We start from the raw sequence: 21,990 nt of genomic DNA on the forward strand, positions 1-21,990 counted from the left end.
CAAAAATTTTTTTGGCCAAAAATTTTTTTGACTAAAATTTTTTTGACCAAAAATTTTTTTGACCAAAAATTGCTTTTGACCAATATTGGTCAATATCGGTCCAATATTGGTCAATATCGGTCCAATATCAGTCAATATCGGTCCAATATTTATTTATATCGGTCCAATATTGGTCAATATCGGTCTAATATTGGTCAATATCGGTCTAATATAAAAAAAAATTTTTTGACCAAATTTTTTTGACCAAAAATTTTTTTGACCAAAATTTTTTTGACCAAAATTTTTTTGACCAAAATTTTTTTGATCAAAAATTTTTTTGGCCAAAATTTTTTTGACTAAAATTTTGTCGACCAAAATTTTTTTGAATAAATTTTTTTTGACCAAAAATTTTTTTGGCCAAAATCTTTTTGACCAAAATTTTTTTGACCAAAAATTTTTTTGGCCAAAATTTTTTTGACTAAAATTTTTTTGACCAAAATTTTTTGGGCCAAAATTTTTTTGAATAATTTTTTTTGACCAAACATTTTTTTGACCAAAATTTTTTTGACCAAAATTTTTTTGACCAAAATTTTTTTGACCAAAATTTTTTGAGCCAAAATTTTTTGGGCCAAAATTTTTTTGACCAAAATTTTTTTGACCAAAAATTTTTTTCACAAAATTTTTTTGATCAAAATTTTTGAACCAAAATTTTTTTGATCAAAATTTTTTTGACCAAATTTTTTTTGACCAAAATTTTTTTGACCAAAATTTTTTGCCCAAAATTTTTTTCCCAAAATTTTTTTGACCAAAATTTTTTTGACTAAAATTTTTTTGACTCAAAGTTTTTGGACCAAAATTTTTTTGTCCAAAAATTTTTTTCCCAAAATTTTTTTGAATAAATTTTTTTGACCAAAATTTTTTTGACTCAAATTTTTTGGACCAAAATTTTTTTGACCAAAAATTTTTTTCCAAAATTTTTTGGATCAAAATTTGTTTGACTAAAATTTTTTTGACCAAAAATTTTTTGGCCAAATTTTTTTTGACCTAATTTTTTTTGACCAAAAATTTTTTTGACTAAAAATTTTTTTGATCAAAATTTTTTTGACCAATTTTTTTTGACGGAAAATTTTTTTTGACCAAAATTTTTTTGACCAAAAATTTTTTGACCAAAATTTTTTTGACTAAAATTTTTTTGACTCAAAGTTTTTGGACCAAAATTTTTTTGACCAAAAATTTTTTTCCCAAAATTTTTTTGAATAAATTTTTTTGACCAAAATTTTTTTGACTCAAATTTTTTGGACCAAAATTTTTTTGACCAAAAATTTTTTTCCAAAATTTTTTGGATCAAAATTTGTTTGACTAAAATTTTTTTGACCAAAAATTTTTTGGCCAAATTTTTTTTGACCTAATTTTTTTTGACCAAAAATTTTTTTGACTAAAAATTTTTTTGATCAAAATTTTTTTGACCAATTTTTTTTGACGGAAAATTTTTTTAACAAAAATTTTTTTGACCAAAATTTTTTTGACCAAAAATTTTTGGTCAAAAAATTTTTGGTCAAAAAAATTTTGGTCAAAAAAATTTTGTGAAAAAAATTTTTGGTCAAAAAAATTTTGGTCAAAAAAATTTTGGCCCAAAAATTTTGGCCCAAAAAATTTTGGTCAAAAAATTTTGGTCAAAAAAATTTTGGTCAAAAAATGTTTGGTCAAAAAATTTATTCAAAAAAATTTTGGCCCAAAAAATTTTGGTCAAAAAAATTTTAGTCAAAAAAATTTTGGCCAAAAAAATTTTTGGTCAAAAAAATTTTGGTCAAAAAGATTTTGGCCAAAAAAATTTTTGGTCAAAAAAAATTTATTCAAAAAAATTTTGGTCGACAAAATTTTAGTCAAAAAAATTTTGGCCAAAAAAATTTTTGATCAAAAAAATTTTGGTCAAAAAAATTTTGGTCAAAAAAATTTTGGTCAAAAAAATTTTTGGTCAAAAAAATTCGGTCAAAAAAATTTTTTTTATATTAGACCGATATTGACCAATATTAGACCGATATTGACCAATATTGGACCGATATTGGACCGATATTGACCAATATTGGTCAAAAGAATTTTTGGTCAAAACAATTTTTGGTCAAAAAAATTTTAGTCAAAAAAATTATTGGCCAAAAAAATTTTTGGTCAAAAAAATTTGGGTCAAAAAAATTTTGGTCCAAAAAATTTTGGTCCAAAAAATTTTGGTCAAAAAAATTTTTGGTCAAAAAAAAATTATTCAAAAAAATTTATTCAAAAAAATTTTGGTCGACAAAATTTTAGTCAAAAAAATTTTGGTCAAAAAATTTTTGGTCAAAAAAATTTTGGTCAAAAAAATTTTGGTCAAAAAAATTTTGGTCAAAAAAATTTTGGTCAAAAAAATTTTTGGTCAAAAAAATTTGGTCAAAAAAATTTTTTATATTAGACCGATATTGACCAATATTAGACCGATATTGACCAATATTGGACCGATATTGACCAATATTGGACCGATATTGACCAATATTGGACCGATATCGACCAATATTGGACCGATATTGACCAATATTGGTCAAAAGAATTTTTGGTCAAAACAATTTTTGGTCAAAAAAATTTTAGTCAAAAAAATTATTGGCCAAAAAAATTTCGGTCAAAAAAATTTTGGTCCAAAAAATTTTGGTCAAAAAAATTTTTGGTCAAAAAAAAATTATTCAAAAAAATTTATTCAAAAAAATTTTGGTCGACAAAATTTTAGTCAAAAAAATTTTGGTCAAAAAAATTTTGGTCCAAAAAATTTTGGTCCAAAAAATTTTTGGTCAAAAAAATTTTGGTCCAAAAAATTTTGGTCAAAAAAATTTTTGGTCAAAAAAAAATTATTCAAAAAAATTTATTCAAAAAAATTTTAGTCGACAAAATTTTAGTCAAAAAATTTTGGTAAAAAAAATTTTTGGTCAAAAAAATTTTGGCCAAAAAAATTTTGGCCAAAAAATTTTTTTTTATATTAGACCGATATTGACCAATATTAGACCGATATTGACCAATATTAGACCGATATTGACCAATATTGGACCGATATTGACCAATATTGGTCAAAAGAATTTTTGGTCAAAAAAATTTTTCGTCAAAAAAATTTTAGTCAAAAAAATTTTTGGCCAAAAAAATTTTTGGTCAAAAAAAATTTGCTCAAAAAAATTTTCGGAAAAAAAATTTGGTCAAAAAAAATTTGGTCAAAAAAATTTTGGTCAAAAAAATTTTTGTAAAAAAAATTGGTCCAAAAAATTTTGGTCAAAAAAATTTCGGTCAAAAAAATTTTGGTCAAAAAAATTTTGGTCAAAAAAATTTCGGTCAAAAAAATTTTTTTTTATTAGACCGATATTGACCAATATTAGACCGATATTGACCAATATTGGACCGATATTGACCAATATTGGACCGATATTGACCAATATTGGACTGATATTGACAAAACTGTCAAAAAAATTTTGGTCAAAAAAATTTTTGGTCAAAAAAATTTGGTCAAAAAAAATTTTTTTTTATTAGACCGATATTGACCAATATTAGACCGATATTGACCAATATTGGACCGATATTGACCAATATCGGTCAAAACAATTTTTGGTCAAAAAAATTTTAGTCAAAAAAATTATTGGCCAAAAAAATTTTTGGTCAAAAAAATTTGGGTCAAAAAAATTTTGGTCAAAAAAATTTCGGTCAAAAAAATTTTGGTCCAAAAAATTTTGGTCAAAAAAATTTTTGGTCAAAAAAAATTTATTCAAAAAAATTTATTCAAAAAAATTTTGGTCGACAAAATTTTAGTCAAAAAAATTTTGGTCAAAAAAATTTTGGTCCAAAAAATTTTGGTCCAAAAAATTTTGGTCAAAAAAATTTTTGGTCAAAAAAAAATTATTCAAAAAAATTTATTCAAAAAAATTTTGGTCAAAAAAATTTTGGTCAAAAAAATTTTGGCCAAAAAAATTTTGGTCAAAAAATTTTTTTTTATATTAGACCGATATTGACCAATATTAGACCGATATTGACCAATATTGAACCGATATTGACCAATATTGGACCGATATTGACCAATATTGGACCGATATTGACCAATATTGGACCGATATTGACCAATATTGGACCGATATTGACCAATATTGACCAATATTGGACCGATATTGACAAATATTTGGTCGACAAAATTTTAGTCAAAACTATTTTTGGCCAAAAAAATTTTTGGTCAAAAAAATTTTGCTCAAAAAAATTTTCGGAAAAAAATTTGGTCAAAAAAAATTTGGTCAAAAAAATTTATGGTCAAAAAAATTTTTGGTCAAAAAAATTTTGGTCAAAAAAAATTTTGGTCAAAAAAATTTTCGGAAAAAAATTTGGTCAAAAAAATTTTGGTCAAAAAAATTTTAGGTCAAAAAAATTTTGGTCAAAAAAAATTTTGGTCAAAAAAATTTTTGGTCAAAAAAATTTTGGTCAAAAAAAATTTGGTCAAAAAAATTTTTGGTCAAAAAAATTTTGGCCAAAAAAATTTTGGTCAAAATTTTTTTTTTATATTAGACCGATATTGACCAATATTAGACCGATATTGACCAATATTAGACCGATATTGACCAATATTGGACCGATATTGACCAATATTGGACCGATATTGACCAATATTGGACTGATATTGACAAAATTGTCAAAAAAATTTTGGTCCAAAAAATTTTGGTCAAAAAAATTTTTGGTCAAAAAAATTTTGGTCAAAAAAATTTTGGTCAAAAAAATTTTTGGTCAAAAAAATTTTGGCCAAAAAAATTTTGGTCAAAAAATTTTTTTTTATATTAGACCGATATTGACCAATATTGGACCGATATTGACAAAATTGTCAAAAAAATTTTGGTCAAAAAAATTTTGGTCCAAAAAATTTTTGAAAAAAATTTTTGGTCAAAAAAATTTTGGTCCAAAAAATTTTGAGAAAAAAAATTTTGGTCAAAAAAATTTTGGTTAAAAATTTTTGGTCAAAAAATTTTTGGTCAAAAAAATTTTGGGAAAAAAATTTTGATCAAAAAAATTTTCGGAAAAAAATTTTTGGTCAAAAAAATTTTGGTTAAAAAATTTTGGTCAAAAAAATTTTGGTCAAAAAAATTTTGGTCAAAAAAATTTTTGGAAAAAAGAAATTGGCAAAAAAATATTTTAAAAAAATATTTTTTTGGAAAAAAATTTGGGGACCGAAGTTTTAACACCCGCAAGGTACATGCATTCTATATTTTAAGAAAAAAAAAAATTTGGAAAAAAAAATTGGGGAAAAATTATTTAAAAAAAATTTTTGGAAAAAAAAATTGGGAAAAAAAATATTTTGGATAAAATTTTTGTGAAAAAAAAATTGGGATAAGAAGGGAAAGGATCAATACACTCTGAGATCGACAAAGACTTTGAAATCCGGTTTTCCAAAGTCCGCGATCTCATCATTCGATGTTGCGTTGGGTTTCGAGTTCGAATCCGCAAGCGATTCGTTTTTATATTTCATTTTTAATTAAATCCTCTTTAGGCGCGACTAAGTTGTAAATCCGTACAAATGCAACGGAAATGCGTTACGCCAGAACTGTACGTCATTCGCTCTCGATGAAATCATTTTGGAGGAAAAAAATTTGGACAAAAAAAACTTTTAGAAAAAAATTTTGGGAATAAAATTTTGGAGAAAAATTTTTTGGGAAAAACCCATGGACTATTTTTTGTACATAATCTTTGGTTTTTGGGGAATAACCATGGACTATTATAGTCTTTAATTTAATTTTTTAAATCGCTTCGATTGCAAAGGCGGTCGTTGTTGCGTTGGGCTTCGAGTTCGAATCCGTAAGCGATTCGTTTTTATATTTCATTTTTTGAAGTACAAATGCAACGGAAATGCGTTACGCCAGAACTATACGTCATTCGCTCTCGATGAAATCTTTCAGAGAAAAAAATTTTTTGGAAAAAATTTTGTGAAAGAAAATTTTTTGGAAAAACATTTTGGAAAAAATAATTTTTAGAAAAAGATTTTGGGGAAAAAATGTTTAGGGAAAAAATTTGGGAAAATTGTGTCTATATTATTGTACTTTAACAGATATATTATTTACATTAATTAAATGTATTATATATTTCGTGTAGTTCTGAATTTGATGACTAATAATCGGGCATAACTTCAATAAAAATCAGGAATTTCTTTAAAAATTTATTCTAATATCCATACGTTTCGGCTACAGTCCTAGCCTTCATTCAGTGAAAACTAAAAATATAATTTAATAACTAAAAAGTATAGCAATTGAGTTGAAAAATTACAAAAAGTAAAAAGTACTTACAGTTTGTTTATCCTAGTGTTAAAAACAAAAAGAATAACAATAATCCATGGTATGATGATATGGTGGTGCACTTAACTATATAATATGAACTTTAAACTTGTAGTATTTATCACAATGTTTTAATTTCACTTACAAAACAATTTTCACAAAGAAGTAATATGTATTATATAACAATCTGAAGACATAATGAAGGAGTTTTATAGAGAGAGAAAAAAAATACCAAAATTCTAACATATGTGAAGCTAATTGTGAATTATTTATACAATTTTATTACTTTGTAAAAAATTTAGAAACACTGATTGAAATGTGTTGAAAGCGGTTTCAATAGTCATGAAAAGTAAATAGATTTTGAATACAGAAAACATTTTCAACAATTGTAAGATCTTTTTCTCGGGTTATTCTTCAGAATAAAAAAATTTCAATAACCAGAAAATGCAATACCTGTATACCGAAAAACAGGTATATTGACTAATTTTTCATTGGTATTTTCATATTGAAACATAAGCGCTAGTAAATATGTGGCACACGTTTGTTTACCGGAACCATCTAAACTTTAAATCTCATAATCACTTAAAACAAATAAATCTTACCATATTCTATTGTATAAACAAGATTCAACATATCTCATTACCAGTAGGTAATCCTTTTTTGGTTTCAACTTTAGACATATCACTCATAGTAATTACTAAATTGTTTTTATTAAAAAAAAAAAAAAAAAACAGATTATAATTTAATCTTGAGAAATGTATTCAAAGTTGCAAATAATTATATGGTAGTTTACTAATTTACCGAAATAGCGGTATCAAAATTTTTTATAGTATTGCATTTTCTAATAGTTACTTATAAATTAAATGTGCTGCATGAGCGTCTTTTGAATAACCATAATTTATACAAACTGTTTGAAACACTGAATACGCGTAACACACAGTTTAATATTTACAATATTAACAATTAACTTTGCCAAGACCACATTATTATTTCAGCATCTTACTCTCAGATAATATATTTCTGGAAAATTGAAACAATGTTATATTTGAAGAAATGAATTATTTATGATTTTTGTTTTCGGAACACAAATAATTCAATATGCATCAATATTATACAAATATATATTTGTTAAGAATATAAATAAATTTAATAGTTTACTTATGTATCACTGTGGGTATGAGCTATATGCTCATAGAGGGTTATTGAAGTCGAACACAGTTGAAATCTGTGTTGTTGAACAATTAAATAACCTATAAAATATTACGTTGCAATAAATAAATTAGCTCCACTCCTTTAGTTTTTTTCTGTTTTGCAAATCCATAAAAACCATATAACTACCATAGTATTGTTGCTACTAATGGAATTGCATAGAATATTTAAAAAAAAAATTGCTTCTATATTAAAAAAAAAAAGGAGTTTCTTATTTGAATTATTTCTCATTATCAAAATTATATTATATTAACAATTAATAATTACAAATTCTGGCCTCAAGCATTTGCTGAACTGGCTACAAATACATAACAATAAATTAACATACTAAAATAATTTTCAAAAATAATCACTAAGTATAAAATATATCACTTCCATGATTCGGCACTAAAAACCATACATCAGTATAAACTGTTGAAAAAGATACTAATAATATTAAATTATTCATGATTGATATTTTCTACATAATTAAAATTGTATATAACCTATTTATACAATAGTCATCACTAGTAATTTTGAAAATTCTCATAAGTCTATAACATCCGATTAAGAGTATCTAAACTTCTCACGACCATTAAATAATTTTTTATCTTCCTCATGTATTTTAAAACGCCTCCGAACTGGAGCACTTTCACAATCATTATTATCTTTGGTCACAGCACGTTTTAAACCTCTCGCCTGTGACTCACACATTACACTCTCGTTTAATGATATCTCACTTTCTTCCTCTTGAACGCCATATTCAGAAGATAGTGCCTCCTCATCTTCATATAACTCTTCATCTTCCTCCATCTCTTCTATTTCAGCAAAGTGCTCATCATAATCATCCACCCCTTCATGCATGTCAACTTCAATTAATTTACCTGAAGTAACAATTCAACACAAAGTTAACAACATCGAAGTATAAAACAGCAGAGCTATGTATATATATATATATATATATATATATATATATATATGTATATATGTATGATTCTGAATTTGCTATTGACATATGTATTAACAAAGTCTAGTAATCGGGCATAACATCAACAAAAAACATAAATTTCTTTCAAAAATTTATTTTAAATCCATACGTTTCGGCTATAATCCTAGCCTTCATTCAGTGGAAACTAAAAATAAAATTAAAAATTGAAACAATTGAATTGGAGTGAAAAAAAAAAAAAATGTGTAAATAGTACTTACAATTAGTTAATCTTAATGTTAAATTGGAAGATTAATCCATGATATCAGGATATGGTAATGCACTACACTGTTGTTCGTAGACTGGTTGAAGATATAATGGAGAAAAGACTTCTTAAAAAATATTTTTACCAAGATTCTACACAGGTGTAGTGTTAGAAGTATCGAGGCAAGAAGTAAAAAAAAGTATCTAATCAAAATATCGATGCCAAAAAAATATCGTGGCGAAAGTATCGATAGTACTCAATATCGAATTTTGAGTACTTTTCATAAAAATTAAACATAAGTGCAAGAAAGATCTAAAACTCATTAAATATCATATCACAATATGATAATGAATTCCATTGCTTGTATCTGATGTGTTAAATCAGGATCATTTTCAATGTTGTAAAATTTTAACAGTAATTTTTCAATACTAATTTCAAATTCTATAATTTTTCAAAAAAAAAAAAAACACAAGTCATAATAGTTGAGTATTTTTGATTAAAACAATATAATAGTCTGATGCTATATTCAAAAAGCAAAACTTTTTAAGTATTTTTAAGTACAATAACATTTTTAACATTTTTAAGTGAAATAATATTTTTTAATTGTTGAATATTTTTATATGAATAATTTTAGCGAGCATGCAACTTTAAAAGCCGTTACATGTTTACATAAAAGTGCAATATGAAGCTCTTTGGAAAGCAATGAACATTCAGTTTAATGACTGTCAAGATAATATTTCGACACTTGTAGAGAAACATCCCTTCGGAGCGATGGGATTTAAAGTTTAAATGGTTCCGAAAAACTCAAACCCATATGTTTGCATGTTGATATTCAAAAATTTCAATACATGAGTAATTTGCGTAAAAAAAGAATCGAAATATAATTATTTCAAATAATAATACTCATCCATTCCAATATATTAGTATTTTGGTAAAAAAGAATCAAAATATATTTATTTCGAATAAAAATACTCATCCATTTCAATATATTAGTATTTTGCATAAAAAAGAATCGAAATATAATTATTTCAAATAATAATACTCATCCATTTTAATATATTAGTATTTTGCGTAAAAAAGAATCGAAATATATTATTTCAAATAATAATACTCATCCATTTCAATATATTAGTATTTTGCATGAAAAAGAATCGAAATATAATTATTTCGAATTATAATACTCATCCATTTCAGTATATTAGTATTTTGCGTAAAAAAGAATCGAAATATATTATTTCGAATAATAATACTCATCCATTTCAGTATATTAGTATTTTGCGTAAAAAAGAATCGAAATATATTATTTCGAATAATAATACTCATCCATTTCAGTAAATTAGTATTTTGCGTAAAAAAGAATCGAAATGTAATTATTTCAAATAATAATACTCATCCATTTCAGTATATTAGTATTTTGCGTAAAAAAGAATCGAAATATATTATTTCGAATAATAATACTCATCCATTTCAGTATATTAGTATTTTGCGTAAAAAAGAATCGAAATATATTATTTCGAATAATAATACTCATCCATTTCAGTAAATTAGTATTTTGCGTAAAAAAGAATCGAAATGTAATTATTTCAAATAATAATACTCATCCATTTCAGTATACATATTAGTATTTTGCGTAAAAAAGAATCGAAATATATTATTTCGAATAATAATACTCATCCATTTCAATATATTAGTATTTTGCGTAAAAAAGAATCGAATTATAATAAACGCAAAATACTAATTTATTGAAATTGATGAATATTATTATTTGAAATAATTATATTTCGATTCTTTTTACGTAAAATACTAATATATTGAAATTGGTGAGTATTATTATTTGAAATAATCATACTTCGATTGTTGAATGTTTTTATAAAACAGTTAAGGTACTTAAAAAGTCATTTCATTTTACATAAGAGTAATATATAAACATCTTTATTTATTAGTGTGGTCATATTCATTTTGGGTTTTTGAGCAATAAATTCTGAGACAATTTGACACTTCTTTGAAAAATTATGACCACCTACTGCTCTACATTTGGCAATAAGTGGTGTTCATAGTTGGTCGATGAGTGGTGTTCATAGATTACGCTGTCGATTCTTTTTGAGTACTATCGACGATATTGGCAAATAGATCGAGCTAAAAAAATCGATAGCAAAAGTACTCACTATCGACCGCAAAGTATCGATAATTACTCAGTACTCGATACTTCGTTCTAACACTACACATGTGTGGAACGAATTGCGAATCCTTTGCGCGACGTTTTTATTGTTTTTTGTGAGAAATTTGGAAATGCTATCTAATTAAAAAAGATTTGTGTCGCGCAGCGTGTTAAGTTCATTCCGTTTATTTATTGTTTTATTGTTATAAATAGTTAAAAAAGATCCTTCTAAACGAAGAATTATAGAAAGATCTTTTTTTAACTATTTATAACAATAAAACAATAAATAAACGGAATGAACTTAGCGCAAAGGATTCGCGATTCGTTCCACACATGTGTAGAAAATTGGTAAAAATATTTTTTAAAAAGTCTTTTCTCCATTATATCTTCAACCAGTCTACGAACAACATACTATCTATTTGTGATTTTTTAAATTAGTATTTTGTGAAAATATTGTGTAATTACAAATTTAATGTTTATTATACTCAGTTACTTGTTTAGATATTCAGTATAGTATATATATAACAATATATTAAACAAAACATGCAGTTTATCGTGTATATAGGGACGGTATTCGAAAAATTGTTTAAAAAACCGGTTTGTGTAACAATTTTAATGTGTAATATATGTTGAAGTGAAAATCATAAACAAAATAATTTTAAATAATCGGAAAGCAGCTGGGGAAGCTGGTAAACTGTTGTATCGTCCGTACTTTTTGTTGGTACACATTTACTTTGCGATAGTTACAGATTATGAAGATTTCTTTCGTATCTCGCTATTTGTAATATAAATAACAAGTCGAAGAACAAAAAAAAAATACATATTTACGATTTTTTTTAACTAACTCTTATATGGGATATTAAAAGACTAGTGGTACACATTTATAACAGCATAATAGACGGATGGTACGTATGTGTACCACTAACCTAATTTAGTAATAAATACAAAATAATTGTATAACATAATAACATAGTTTCAAACCTACTTTATCTAGCTTTCTTATCCATTGTAATCACTCACAATCACCAAAAATCGCAAGAAGTTTTTATATTGAAAATAGTCCTATTTTTGCAACGTGGTCTGGGCGGATGAAAAACAAAACGCGATTGGTTCTAAACCAAATGCTGTTTTACGGGTCATATGTATTTTATCTCACAGCTAAACACTTACATTACGTTGTGGTATAAATTGCATTGCTTTAATAGATAAATTCTATTAAAAGTACACATATGTACCGCGCGTACTAAAAGGGTTAAACATAACTCAAATATTTTCCAATTGCTTAAAATCGTATACATATACATATACAGGGCCGGTCCTGGGGTCCTTTGCGCCCGCATGCAACTTTTTTTCTAGCGCCCCCCCCCCCCCCCTATTAATTTTAACTGTTTTAACAGTTTATCATTAAAATTATATAAATATGTACATATGTATGTATATGCATTTTTAAATTAATTTTTAATTATTCTGGATTTAGTTTTATCTAGGATTTTTAATTATTCTGGATTTAGTTTTATCTAGGATTTTTAATTATTTATGATTTAGTACACAAAAAATTAGATATAATCTAAAAGCGTATAAAATACATTGATTTTAAATTTATTTAGAAAATCGAGGCGATTCGCGGGTTGATTATTATCAAATATTTCTAAATTGTCAATTATTTTTAACATATGTGCAATATTGATATTTGGATTTTTAAACATTTTACTTATTTATTATGCGAATTATTCTATTGAGCAAATCATGCCAGGAGAGCTAAAAAAAACTAGCTTTCATGTATTTCATGTTGGATTTTTTAAATTTTAATTTAATTTAATTTTTCATTATTTACAATATCAAAAATTGCGGCGTAAAATTCTCCTTATTGATATCGTAAGACCCGAATTGTATTCATCCTTGTTTTCCCGTCATATTCAGAGTATCAGATTATTTCAATTGTAATTGCGATAATTTTTTAACGTATTTTAGAAGTATTGTCCAAAAATCAGTAAAAAATGAAAAAAAGAAAATACACATTTTTTTTACCATATTGAAAAAAAATCTAATTATATTTGATATGTATTATTTCTGCATAGTTAATAATTATTAAATTTAGAGTATCAACACTACTAGGCATAAAAAAAGCCTTAAGATTTTTGTTCCAAAGTAAATTTTGCTTTCATTTTTTAGATTTGTTCCATTTCCATAACCCTAATCACGCATGTCTTCAACATTCAAAATTCATCAGAAGCGAAACATTTGAAACGAAAGCAAACTTACAATTCAATTTCTCGGAATAAACATGCCATTTTCTAAGCACTGACTCCCCATTTTTTATTATTCCGATTATAATTTGTTTATATTTTTAACAAGTTCCGTTTCAACTAAATCAGCTCGCAATTTTTCGTAAATAATTTAAAACTTTGTAGGTTTGCGCTTACAGGATTAAACACTAGATAATTTCTTTTTAGATTCCACGGTAACTTCAAACAAAGAAAATATTGAATAAGTAGATTAAGCAATAAACAGAGCTGTTATTTACCAATTTGCAGAGTTATTTATCGGATAATTGTTTCTACTGATATCATATTGCAAAATAAATATGCCTTTTGTGTGTCTGTATTTCTAGTTAAGGTATATTGTTTATTATAATTTATTAATATATTATAAATTTAATTTCCGTAACTCGTTTTGGCGCCCCCTAAGGCGTGCGCCCGCATTTTTTGCATGCCCTAAGGCAGGACCGGCCCTGTACATATACATATATATATATATATATATATATATATATATATATATATATAGATATACATGTACATTAGGGTGGTCCTTAAAATGGTCATTTTCGAATTTTCTTGCTCCCAGGGGCTCAAATGGTTCCAAATAGATAAAAAACAATTCTCTGAAAATTTTAGCTCTTAATATTAAAGTTTAGATAGAGCGCAATTCAATCAAAGTTTTGTATGGAAATAGCATGAAAAAATTTTCAAAAATTTTAAAAATGTTTTTTAAATGTAATTTAGCGAACAAATGAATGAATAAAATTCATTCATTTGTCGCTAAGTTATACTTAAAACATTTTTTTTTAATTTTCAAAAATTTTTCCATGCTCTTTCCATACAAACTTTGATTGAATTGCGCTCTATCTAAACGTTAATATTAAGAGCTAAAACTTTCAGAGAATTGTTTTTTATCAATTTGGAACCATTTGAGCCCCTGGGAGCAAGGAAATTCGAAAATGACTATTTTAAGGACCACCCTAATGTACATATATATACATATACATATATATATATATATATATATATATATATATATATATATATATACATATACATATATACATACATATACATACATATATATATATATATATATATATATATATATATATACATATATGATATATTTTTATTATAATCATGAAGCAGTTCATAATCATTTACAACATTTATCATAATAACATACTTTTCTTTAATAAAAAAATGTTTTGATGTAAAAAATTAAAATCTATTATATCAATAAGCTTATCAATTATATAATAATGATTCAAAATTACCATTTAGCGTGGGAAAACTTATGTCAGGTAATGGTAGGCTATCTGGGTTAAAATCGGACACAAGTTTCTTAATCAAGTTTGAAATCTCCTCCCTCTTTCTAGTGACTACAATTTCTTCAAACCAATTAGCCAGTTCTTTTATTGGAATTGTATAATTTGTAATAGGCACCTACAAAATATATAATTTATTACATGCAGATAATCGGTGTTTGACAAAAGGCTAAAATAATATTGATTATTATTGGCTATAACTTGCTTATAAATAAATTAATGAATAATATTAAAATCTCATAATATGATCATAATACCTTAAAAAACTGTTCTACATATTGCAGCAAATATAGGCCGCAATCAGTAAAGTTATTTTGTTGTGGAACCTTTGGACAACATCCTCTCACATTATACCGAGTAAAACAATCACTAGTTCCTGTTCTAGACTGGTATTCACAAGTAAGGTAATCTCTTAATGTTGCAACTACCCGCCGCCTTGACACCCCGCCGGCCAGTGAATCGAATATTAAAATACACGGTCTAAAACAGTTTTGTTATATATATATATATATATATATATATATATATATATAACAAAACATAATATAAATATATATAATATATATATATATATATATATATATATATATATATATATTAAGGTGGTCCTTAATATGGACATTTTCAAATTTCTTTGCTTCTAAGGGTTCAAATGCTTCCAAATTATTAAAAAAAAATCCTCTGAAAGTTTTAGCCCTTAATATTGTCTTTTAGATTGTATGGCAGTAGCATGGACAAATTTTCAAAAATTTTAAAAATGTTTTTTCAAATATAACTTAGCAAACAAATGAATGAGTTTTATTCAAAGTTCGACGCTCTACAAAACAAATTATAAAAAACCTGTTTTGCAGAGCGTCGAATTTTCAATAAAAGATGACACAAATTGTCACTTTTAATTCATTTGTTGCTAAGCTATACCTAAAAATCATTTTATAAGATTTTCAAAAAAAAAAGACCATTCTATTTATCTCCAAAGAAAGCTTTGATTGGATTGCGCATTATCTAAAAGCTAATATTAAAAGTAATTTGGTTCGTATGACGAAGCAAACGTGCCGCTCTTTTGGCGGATCGTATCGCAAAACGTTCGTAAGGCGGGGCACCACTATATTTAATGGCAATATTAACATAACATAGATATATAAATGAGAAAACAACATCAAGACTTATTAATATTTTTACATATTCAAATACATGTTATTCAAGTTAAATAGCTTACTGTTTAATGCATTCAGACTTAGTACTAGACTCGGATGCTTGATCTGATTCTGAATCAGATTGGCTGTGTTCTAATTCACTATCAGTTCCATCTGCTTCATCTCGTTCCTCATCTCCAAATAGATTTTTGTTAGGATTGCTCACCGATTTATTGCTTATATTCACAGCAGGACCACAAGGAGATTCCTCAGTGACTTTTATAGCTAAAAATATAAACATATTATATATATATATAAATATATAAAATCTAAAGAATCTAAAACATATATATATATATATATATATATATATATATGAAAGAAAAAAAATTAATAATATGAACGCCATTATTATTAATAATCTCTTGATAGTACGAGAGCAATTTGTTTAAGCTATTTTTAAAAAATGTTTCATCTTTATATGCTAAAAATTGAATATTTGCTTGTTAGACTTAATTGAATGAATCAGTGCTTTGATTTTTTAATTGTTTTTAAAGGCAAAAATAAATGATAATTAGAGGCTGTGCATAATCTATAGTTCATCCCCAGTTCAGAAATAGCTCGATGTCTGAGCAAGCAAAAATATGAATGTGACATCCCAATTATCCATATTTTTCTGACTTTCATGTGGCACGCATCTTGAACATTTCCACACCAATCCTATCTTTCGAATATGGTCATGGTTTGTTGAGCTGAATTAAGCGTTTCTGCAATCACCAATGTTGTCAGATAAGAATCTTGCTCCAACATTGCTTTAACAACATCGACGTCGATAAAAGATGCTCGCGTCGAAACGGAAAGTTTGAAATCACTGTTTCAAAATTTTTTTGCACCATGTTTTGCATATCCTACCAGAAACTGTACCTTCACAAAACACTTTCAGTAAATTTCTGCATGCTTTTTTCTATAGCATATCTTCCTTGTTAAAATTCATATAATATATAGTGTCATAAATGATCTTTTACAGTCAACTTGATTATAGTTAATTTTATATGTTAATATATGCGCATTAAGCTGTGAGCTATAAATATAGAGCTGATCATGAAAAATATAAACATGCTATTAATGTAGCAAAAATAATGCCATAACTTTGGATAGAACTTCCATAGTATCTCTATCTATTGTATTTCATATTCAATTTTTGCATCATATACTTGTATGCAATATTGAGATATAGAAAACGTTACTATTATTAAATTTTTAATGTATGTATATAACTGATTGCTGATAAATCATACAAATTAAAAATTGAATTCATGCATACCAAATTTTTTGCAATAAAACAGAAAATTAATCAATTATTACTTTTTTTGTTCTTCTTGTTAATGTTATTCTTTTCTTCTACTGGTTTGTTACCCATCATTGTGTGTGGACCCTTTAACCCCGGAAAACATATTATCGCTAAAAACCAATGTGAGCTCTCATTAATAGGTATTACAATGAAATCCTTTTCAAAAATGTTTACATTCTTGGTCCAATTTTTCACCCTATTGTGGCGCTTTTGGGCTGAGGTTAATTTTAAATCAATATTTTCCATTCTGAAATATTTTCATTTCAATATATTTTTGGAATAATATGAAACATGGTTTAGTTCAAAATATGTATCAATGTAACAAGAAACAGGTCCACAAAAACAAAGTTATCTGGATTGGGTGTGCGACATATGTTATCTGATGTTTTAGAACACAAATCTTAAGTCATATTAAGAGATTTAAATGGCAAAAAAACATTATCTTCAATGCAGAAATTTTTCAGCATGTTTTCAAATTATTTAGAGGCAATGTCAAATAAGTTTGCATGTTTGCAAATTCCTACTGAAAGCTGCACTACTACCGAAAGATACAGAACACAGATAAAAAGTTGTCACAGAAAATCATGGCACAGGTCATTTAAGGATTTATTTAAGTACCAGGAAACGACAGAAATTGTGATATTTTAATTATCATGCAGAAAAATTAGTAGGTCAGAAATTTCATCATTTATTTCTCATTTTTCTCACTTTTTTGCCATTTGACCTCCAACAATTTTGACTTAGATTCATGTTCAGCGATAAAAAATACATCGAATCCGAACAACTTCTTTTTTGTTAACCTGTGTAATTAAATATTTATAAAATCTAATTATTATTATGTTTTATATATAAATGAAACTACTTTAGAAATAAAATGCTAACACTTACCTGGAATTAGGTTTTTCTACTTTAGTAGTCAATCTTTTATAAAAAAATGAACTAAAAACATGAGTCTTATTTCTCATTTCTTCAGAAAGTATTTCCTTACATAGATATTTTAAATAAAAATCTATTATTACATCATTTAAGAATTGGTCTTGTGCCAAACTTCCATAATCTTCTGTATTGATAGGTATACCACCTTTACCAGGAGGATAAATAAGAATTTGTCGTATTTCATTTGCCCTGTAAAATAAAATTTCAATTTTAAATTACATAGCCAAAAAAATTACAACTCTAAATACAAAAACAGGTAATAAATTGACAATGTGGCATCTGAATTTAAAATATAATTGAATAACACCATAGACCTTATAATATTATAAAGCATGGACTGCTATTAGAGCACAAAAATGTGTCAAAAGATAGTAAACGATAGCAACAATCACCGGACGAATGAGCGTTGCCGAAAACCGACGAATACTCTCAATTGCTGAAAATGTCAACAGTTATCATGTTTACATGATAGTACAGGAAAACTTGTAAATAAACAATTGAGAGTCTTCCATGATTCTCGACAACGCTTGTTCGCTCTTCTATCTTTGACATATTTCTTAACATGGTAAGCATAGGAAGATAGGATGTAATCCATGTACTATAAAGTCTACAATTAATACTTGCAATTGTATTACAAAATATACTCATCTTCTAAATTTAGATTTGATACTTAATAAAAAGGTAACATGTATCTGATTCAAATTGTTAATTCTTGGTGACCGACCTGTTATATTAACAATGACCAAGTAAATAACATTAAACAATTCAAAATAATAGGTATTACAGTGTTGCACTCATAAAACAAATATGCATGAAGTTTAACTAATATTTTGACATTTGCGCTATTTGAAGGTTTAGGTTTTAGCGATTGGTTGTATCAAAAATGTAAATAAATGTGAAATAAACCCCATGAGTATAGCATTTTGATAGTTTTGTGACTTCCAAAACATTGAGAGCCAACATCAATAAAATATGATTTGCCAGATTAAGATAAGTGCACCGAGAATACCAATTCTTCAACTTACTCTTATATACTAATTTGAAACATGCTATGTTACCACAGGAACCTTATAACATAACATAGTTATATTATTCCATATTATAGAAGAATAGGCTCGTTATTAATGAAATTTTTCATTATTCATTAGTATATTAATATGTTGTGTACGTTGTAAAACTTACAGAGGTCCGTAATCAATAGGTCTGTCACGTAATTTAATTTTGGTTAATATTTCATCTACTTCTCGCCTTGTTAATTCATCTAAAATATTGTTTGGTTTGCCATATAGCTGATATATAGTTTTCTGAAAATCATCTGGAAAACTAGAAGGTATTAAGATGATCCTTTTGTATATTTCTTCAGCTGCACAACTATCAAAATAAATTCCTGAAAACATGTTTTTAATTACAATTTACTGCCTAACAATTATTTGAAAATCTATTATATAGTTTAAGTAAGTATCTTTTATAAGATTTGGCTTAGAATTTTTTAAATTAACAATATTCAACATGTTTAGTTATTTTTATCAGTAATATGAAACAAAGTAAAAATTAATAAAAGACTAGTGGCACATAAGAATTAATGCAACATGTTTAGTTATTTTTATCAGTAATATGAAACAAAGTAAAACTTAATAAATGGCTAGTGACACATAAGAATTAATACAACTTTACCATCTTTTGGATCCCCCATGTTTAGCTTATTACGAATATATAGGGCACAGGAAGGCAGCAGATATATGAATATAATTGGTGTTCTTCCAAAATGTATCAACACCTTTAAGATTTCTCTGTGTTGGATGTTTAGTATCTCCTTTTTAGAATTATCAAAAACCGTAAAAGCTGCTATTCTTATCCCTTTGGAATTAAATACTACCTATAATAAAAAAAATAATGGCAACTAAATGCATACCATTTTCAAACATTTGTATTCACAAATCTTAAAAACATATTTTTATTTTATCACATTTAAAAAAAAAAATGATTGTATATTATTTTCTTTTGTGGATAAATGCTAGAACGTCATCAAAGTTTTTTTTTACCATCGCAGACTGTTGGGATATACTAAACAGATATGAGAGAACAAAAAGATCAGAATGAAAATCACTTAATTGAGTCAGTCTTTCAGTGACACAACCAAAGAAAGAAAGAGTTCTTCAAATAATATTTCATCTTACATGATAGTTAAAAAATTTGCATATATGTATATATAAACACAACTAAATTTGTTTGTTTTAATTTTTTTCGATTATTTAATTTATGTTGAAATTATTAACTTCCCGTAGGGTAAGTTATAGTAATAGCAAAAAAATCGAAAATTAAAATTTTTATATATCTTTATGTTTCAAAGGTTTCTGAACATTTTGGCATACCTCAGACAAAATGAATGTATATGTATGTGTGTGTGTGTGTGTGCGGATACAAATTTTCGTCGACGATTTCGGGAATACAGATCAACCGATTTGAATGATTTCAAAAACATTCGATTCGCATTGATAAGGAGACGTGATTAGTTTTTAGACATAGGCAGGTCTAGCCGTTTCGAAGACACGAGAAAAAAAAGAGTCAAAAATGATAATTCAGTTTTTGAGAGAACGAAGCATCCGATTTGAATAATTCACAAAACATTTTATTTATATTGACTAAACAAAGAACTTCAAATTTTTGGAAAGACAGGTCCAGCAGTTATAAAGTTTCATTAAAATAAATTAAAAAAACGCCTTTTGGCGGTCGGAAATGATCATTAGACATATGCACATCAAATTATCAGATATTTTATAGAGATTTTAATAATTGTACACATTTTGTGTCGATTCTTTTAGGTTCCGAACCAAGATTTTTAACCCTTCTTTGCATGATTTTTTTCTATTTTATTAAAATAAATCAGGGTGATGTAATTAATGCTCTAGATTAAAGGAAACATATTTAAAAAAATCCTAATGTAAATAGAAGTTTATTCTAAATGAATAAAAAAATATTGTTTACTCAATCTTCCTTACTCTTTATATTAATTTAAAAAACAATCATTTTTATTTAGGCACAAATTGAAGCACATTTACTGAATTGGTCCATTGTAAGCAGACTCTTTTTACGTTCACCTCTTTCTTGAGCATTTTTTTTATAAACATTATAAGAGTTTATAATAGCTCGATCAAACAGATAAAGAAATATGCAAATTCCACTTTTTAGACCCTTTTGTTATACGATTTCTGCCCAAAAAGCTATCCATGAGATCATAATCTGTAAATGTTATAGATGAACTGGAAGTACTCTGTATTATATATGAATTTGTCTCCACTACTAATGTTTTGATAAAATCTTCAGTGATAAATTGTTAAAATATTGATATGGAATTTCTAGGTGTGATAGACCACCTGAAGCAGTAGAACTCAATAAAGTAATTTTATCTGTCATGCATCAGATTCCATTTTTTCCAAAACAAGCTTCTTTTGTCAAATGGAAAACTGGATGAAGACTGCAAATTGGATGATGATGGATAAGAGGATTCTTGATCTTCTGTTTCTACAAGAGGAGGATCAATGTCAGCAGTTTTATCCACATCATCATCATCATTATCGTCCTTTTCATCCTGCAACATTCTTATAACTTCATCAGAATCGGTATTTTCATCATCGGAATCTTGGTCATCGAGGTCATCTTCCGAGAGCCAACCGCCTTGTAACTTACTAAGATAATGAATCTTCAATATCTCTTTTATTCAAGTTTCTTCAAAAAAACAAAACGAAAGAAAACATTTATAAAAAAAATGTTTACCATGCATTACAAGTGGAACTACTGCATAGTGATGTAAATATCCATCACATAGCTTTGAGAACTTTATTCACAGTGTTTTGATATAAATTGTACATAAAACAACAAAACATGAAAACAAACCCTTTTCTCACTCATTTTCACTCTTACTGTATTTTATATCTCCGTTTACTTCCTTATAACAAAATAAGAACTCGCTCCTTTGCAAAGAAACAGCGTAATGACAAGTTCTAGTCCTGGTAATTAGCAGTGAGGTTTGCTATTTTTTTTTAAATTGCATTTTGTTGTACGCAATGGTCGCTTAAAATGTTGCCAGCAACAACAAATCTACAGTGCAAGAGTTTTTAGTACTTTTTTTTTTTAAGTACATACCTTTGTTGACTAAAT

General features: G+C 26.2%; 1 protein-coding gene across 1 annotated transcript in view; it reads right to left on the reverse strand.

The window, feature by feature from the left end:
- Positions 1 to 7,878: 7,878 nt before the first annotated feature.
- The window catches only part of LOC113378723, a 40,032-nt gene continuing 25,920 nt past the window's right edge, over positions 7,879 to 21,990 (reverse strand). Inside the window, exons 17-24 of the mRNA XM_026619291.1 lie at positions 19,507 to 19,708; positions 19,015 to 19,219; positions 17,785 to 18,021; positions 16,911 to 17,143; positions 15,629 to 15,830; positions 14,670 to 14,892; positions 14,362 to 14,530; positions 7,879 to 8,356 (exon numbers count right to left, since the gene is read on the reverse strand). Of these exons, the coding sequence (XP_026475076.1) occupies positions 8,040 to 8,356; positions 14,362 to 14,530; positions 14,670 to 14,892; positions 15,629 to 15,830; positions 16,911 to 17,143; positions 17,785 to 18,021; positions 19,015 to 19,219; positions 19,507 to 19,708 (1,788 nt within the window). The 3' untranslated portion in view covers positions 7,879 to 8,039. The remainder of the gene's footprint in view (positions 8,357 to 14,361; positions 14,531 to 14,669; positions 14,893 to 15,628; positions 15,831 to 16,910; positions 17,144 to 17,784; positions 18,022 to 19,014; positions 19,220 to 19,506; positions 19,709 to 21,990) is intronic.

This window comes from Ctenocephalides felis, unplaced genomic scaffold (genome assembly GCF_003426905.1).
Source record: "Ctenocephalides felis isolate EL2017-DRISC unplaced genomic scaffold, ASM342690v1 CF-g0.4_SCAFFOLD_01886, whole genome shotgun sequence".
In the NCBI taxonomy this organism is placed as follows: Eukaryota; Metazoa; Arthropoda; class Insecta; order Siphonaptera; family Pulicidae; genus Ctenocephalides; species Ctenocephalides felis.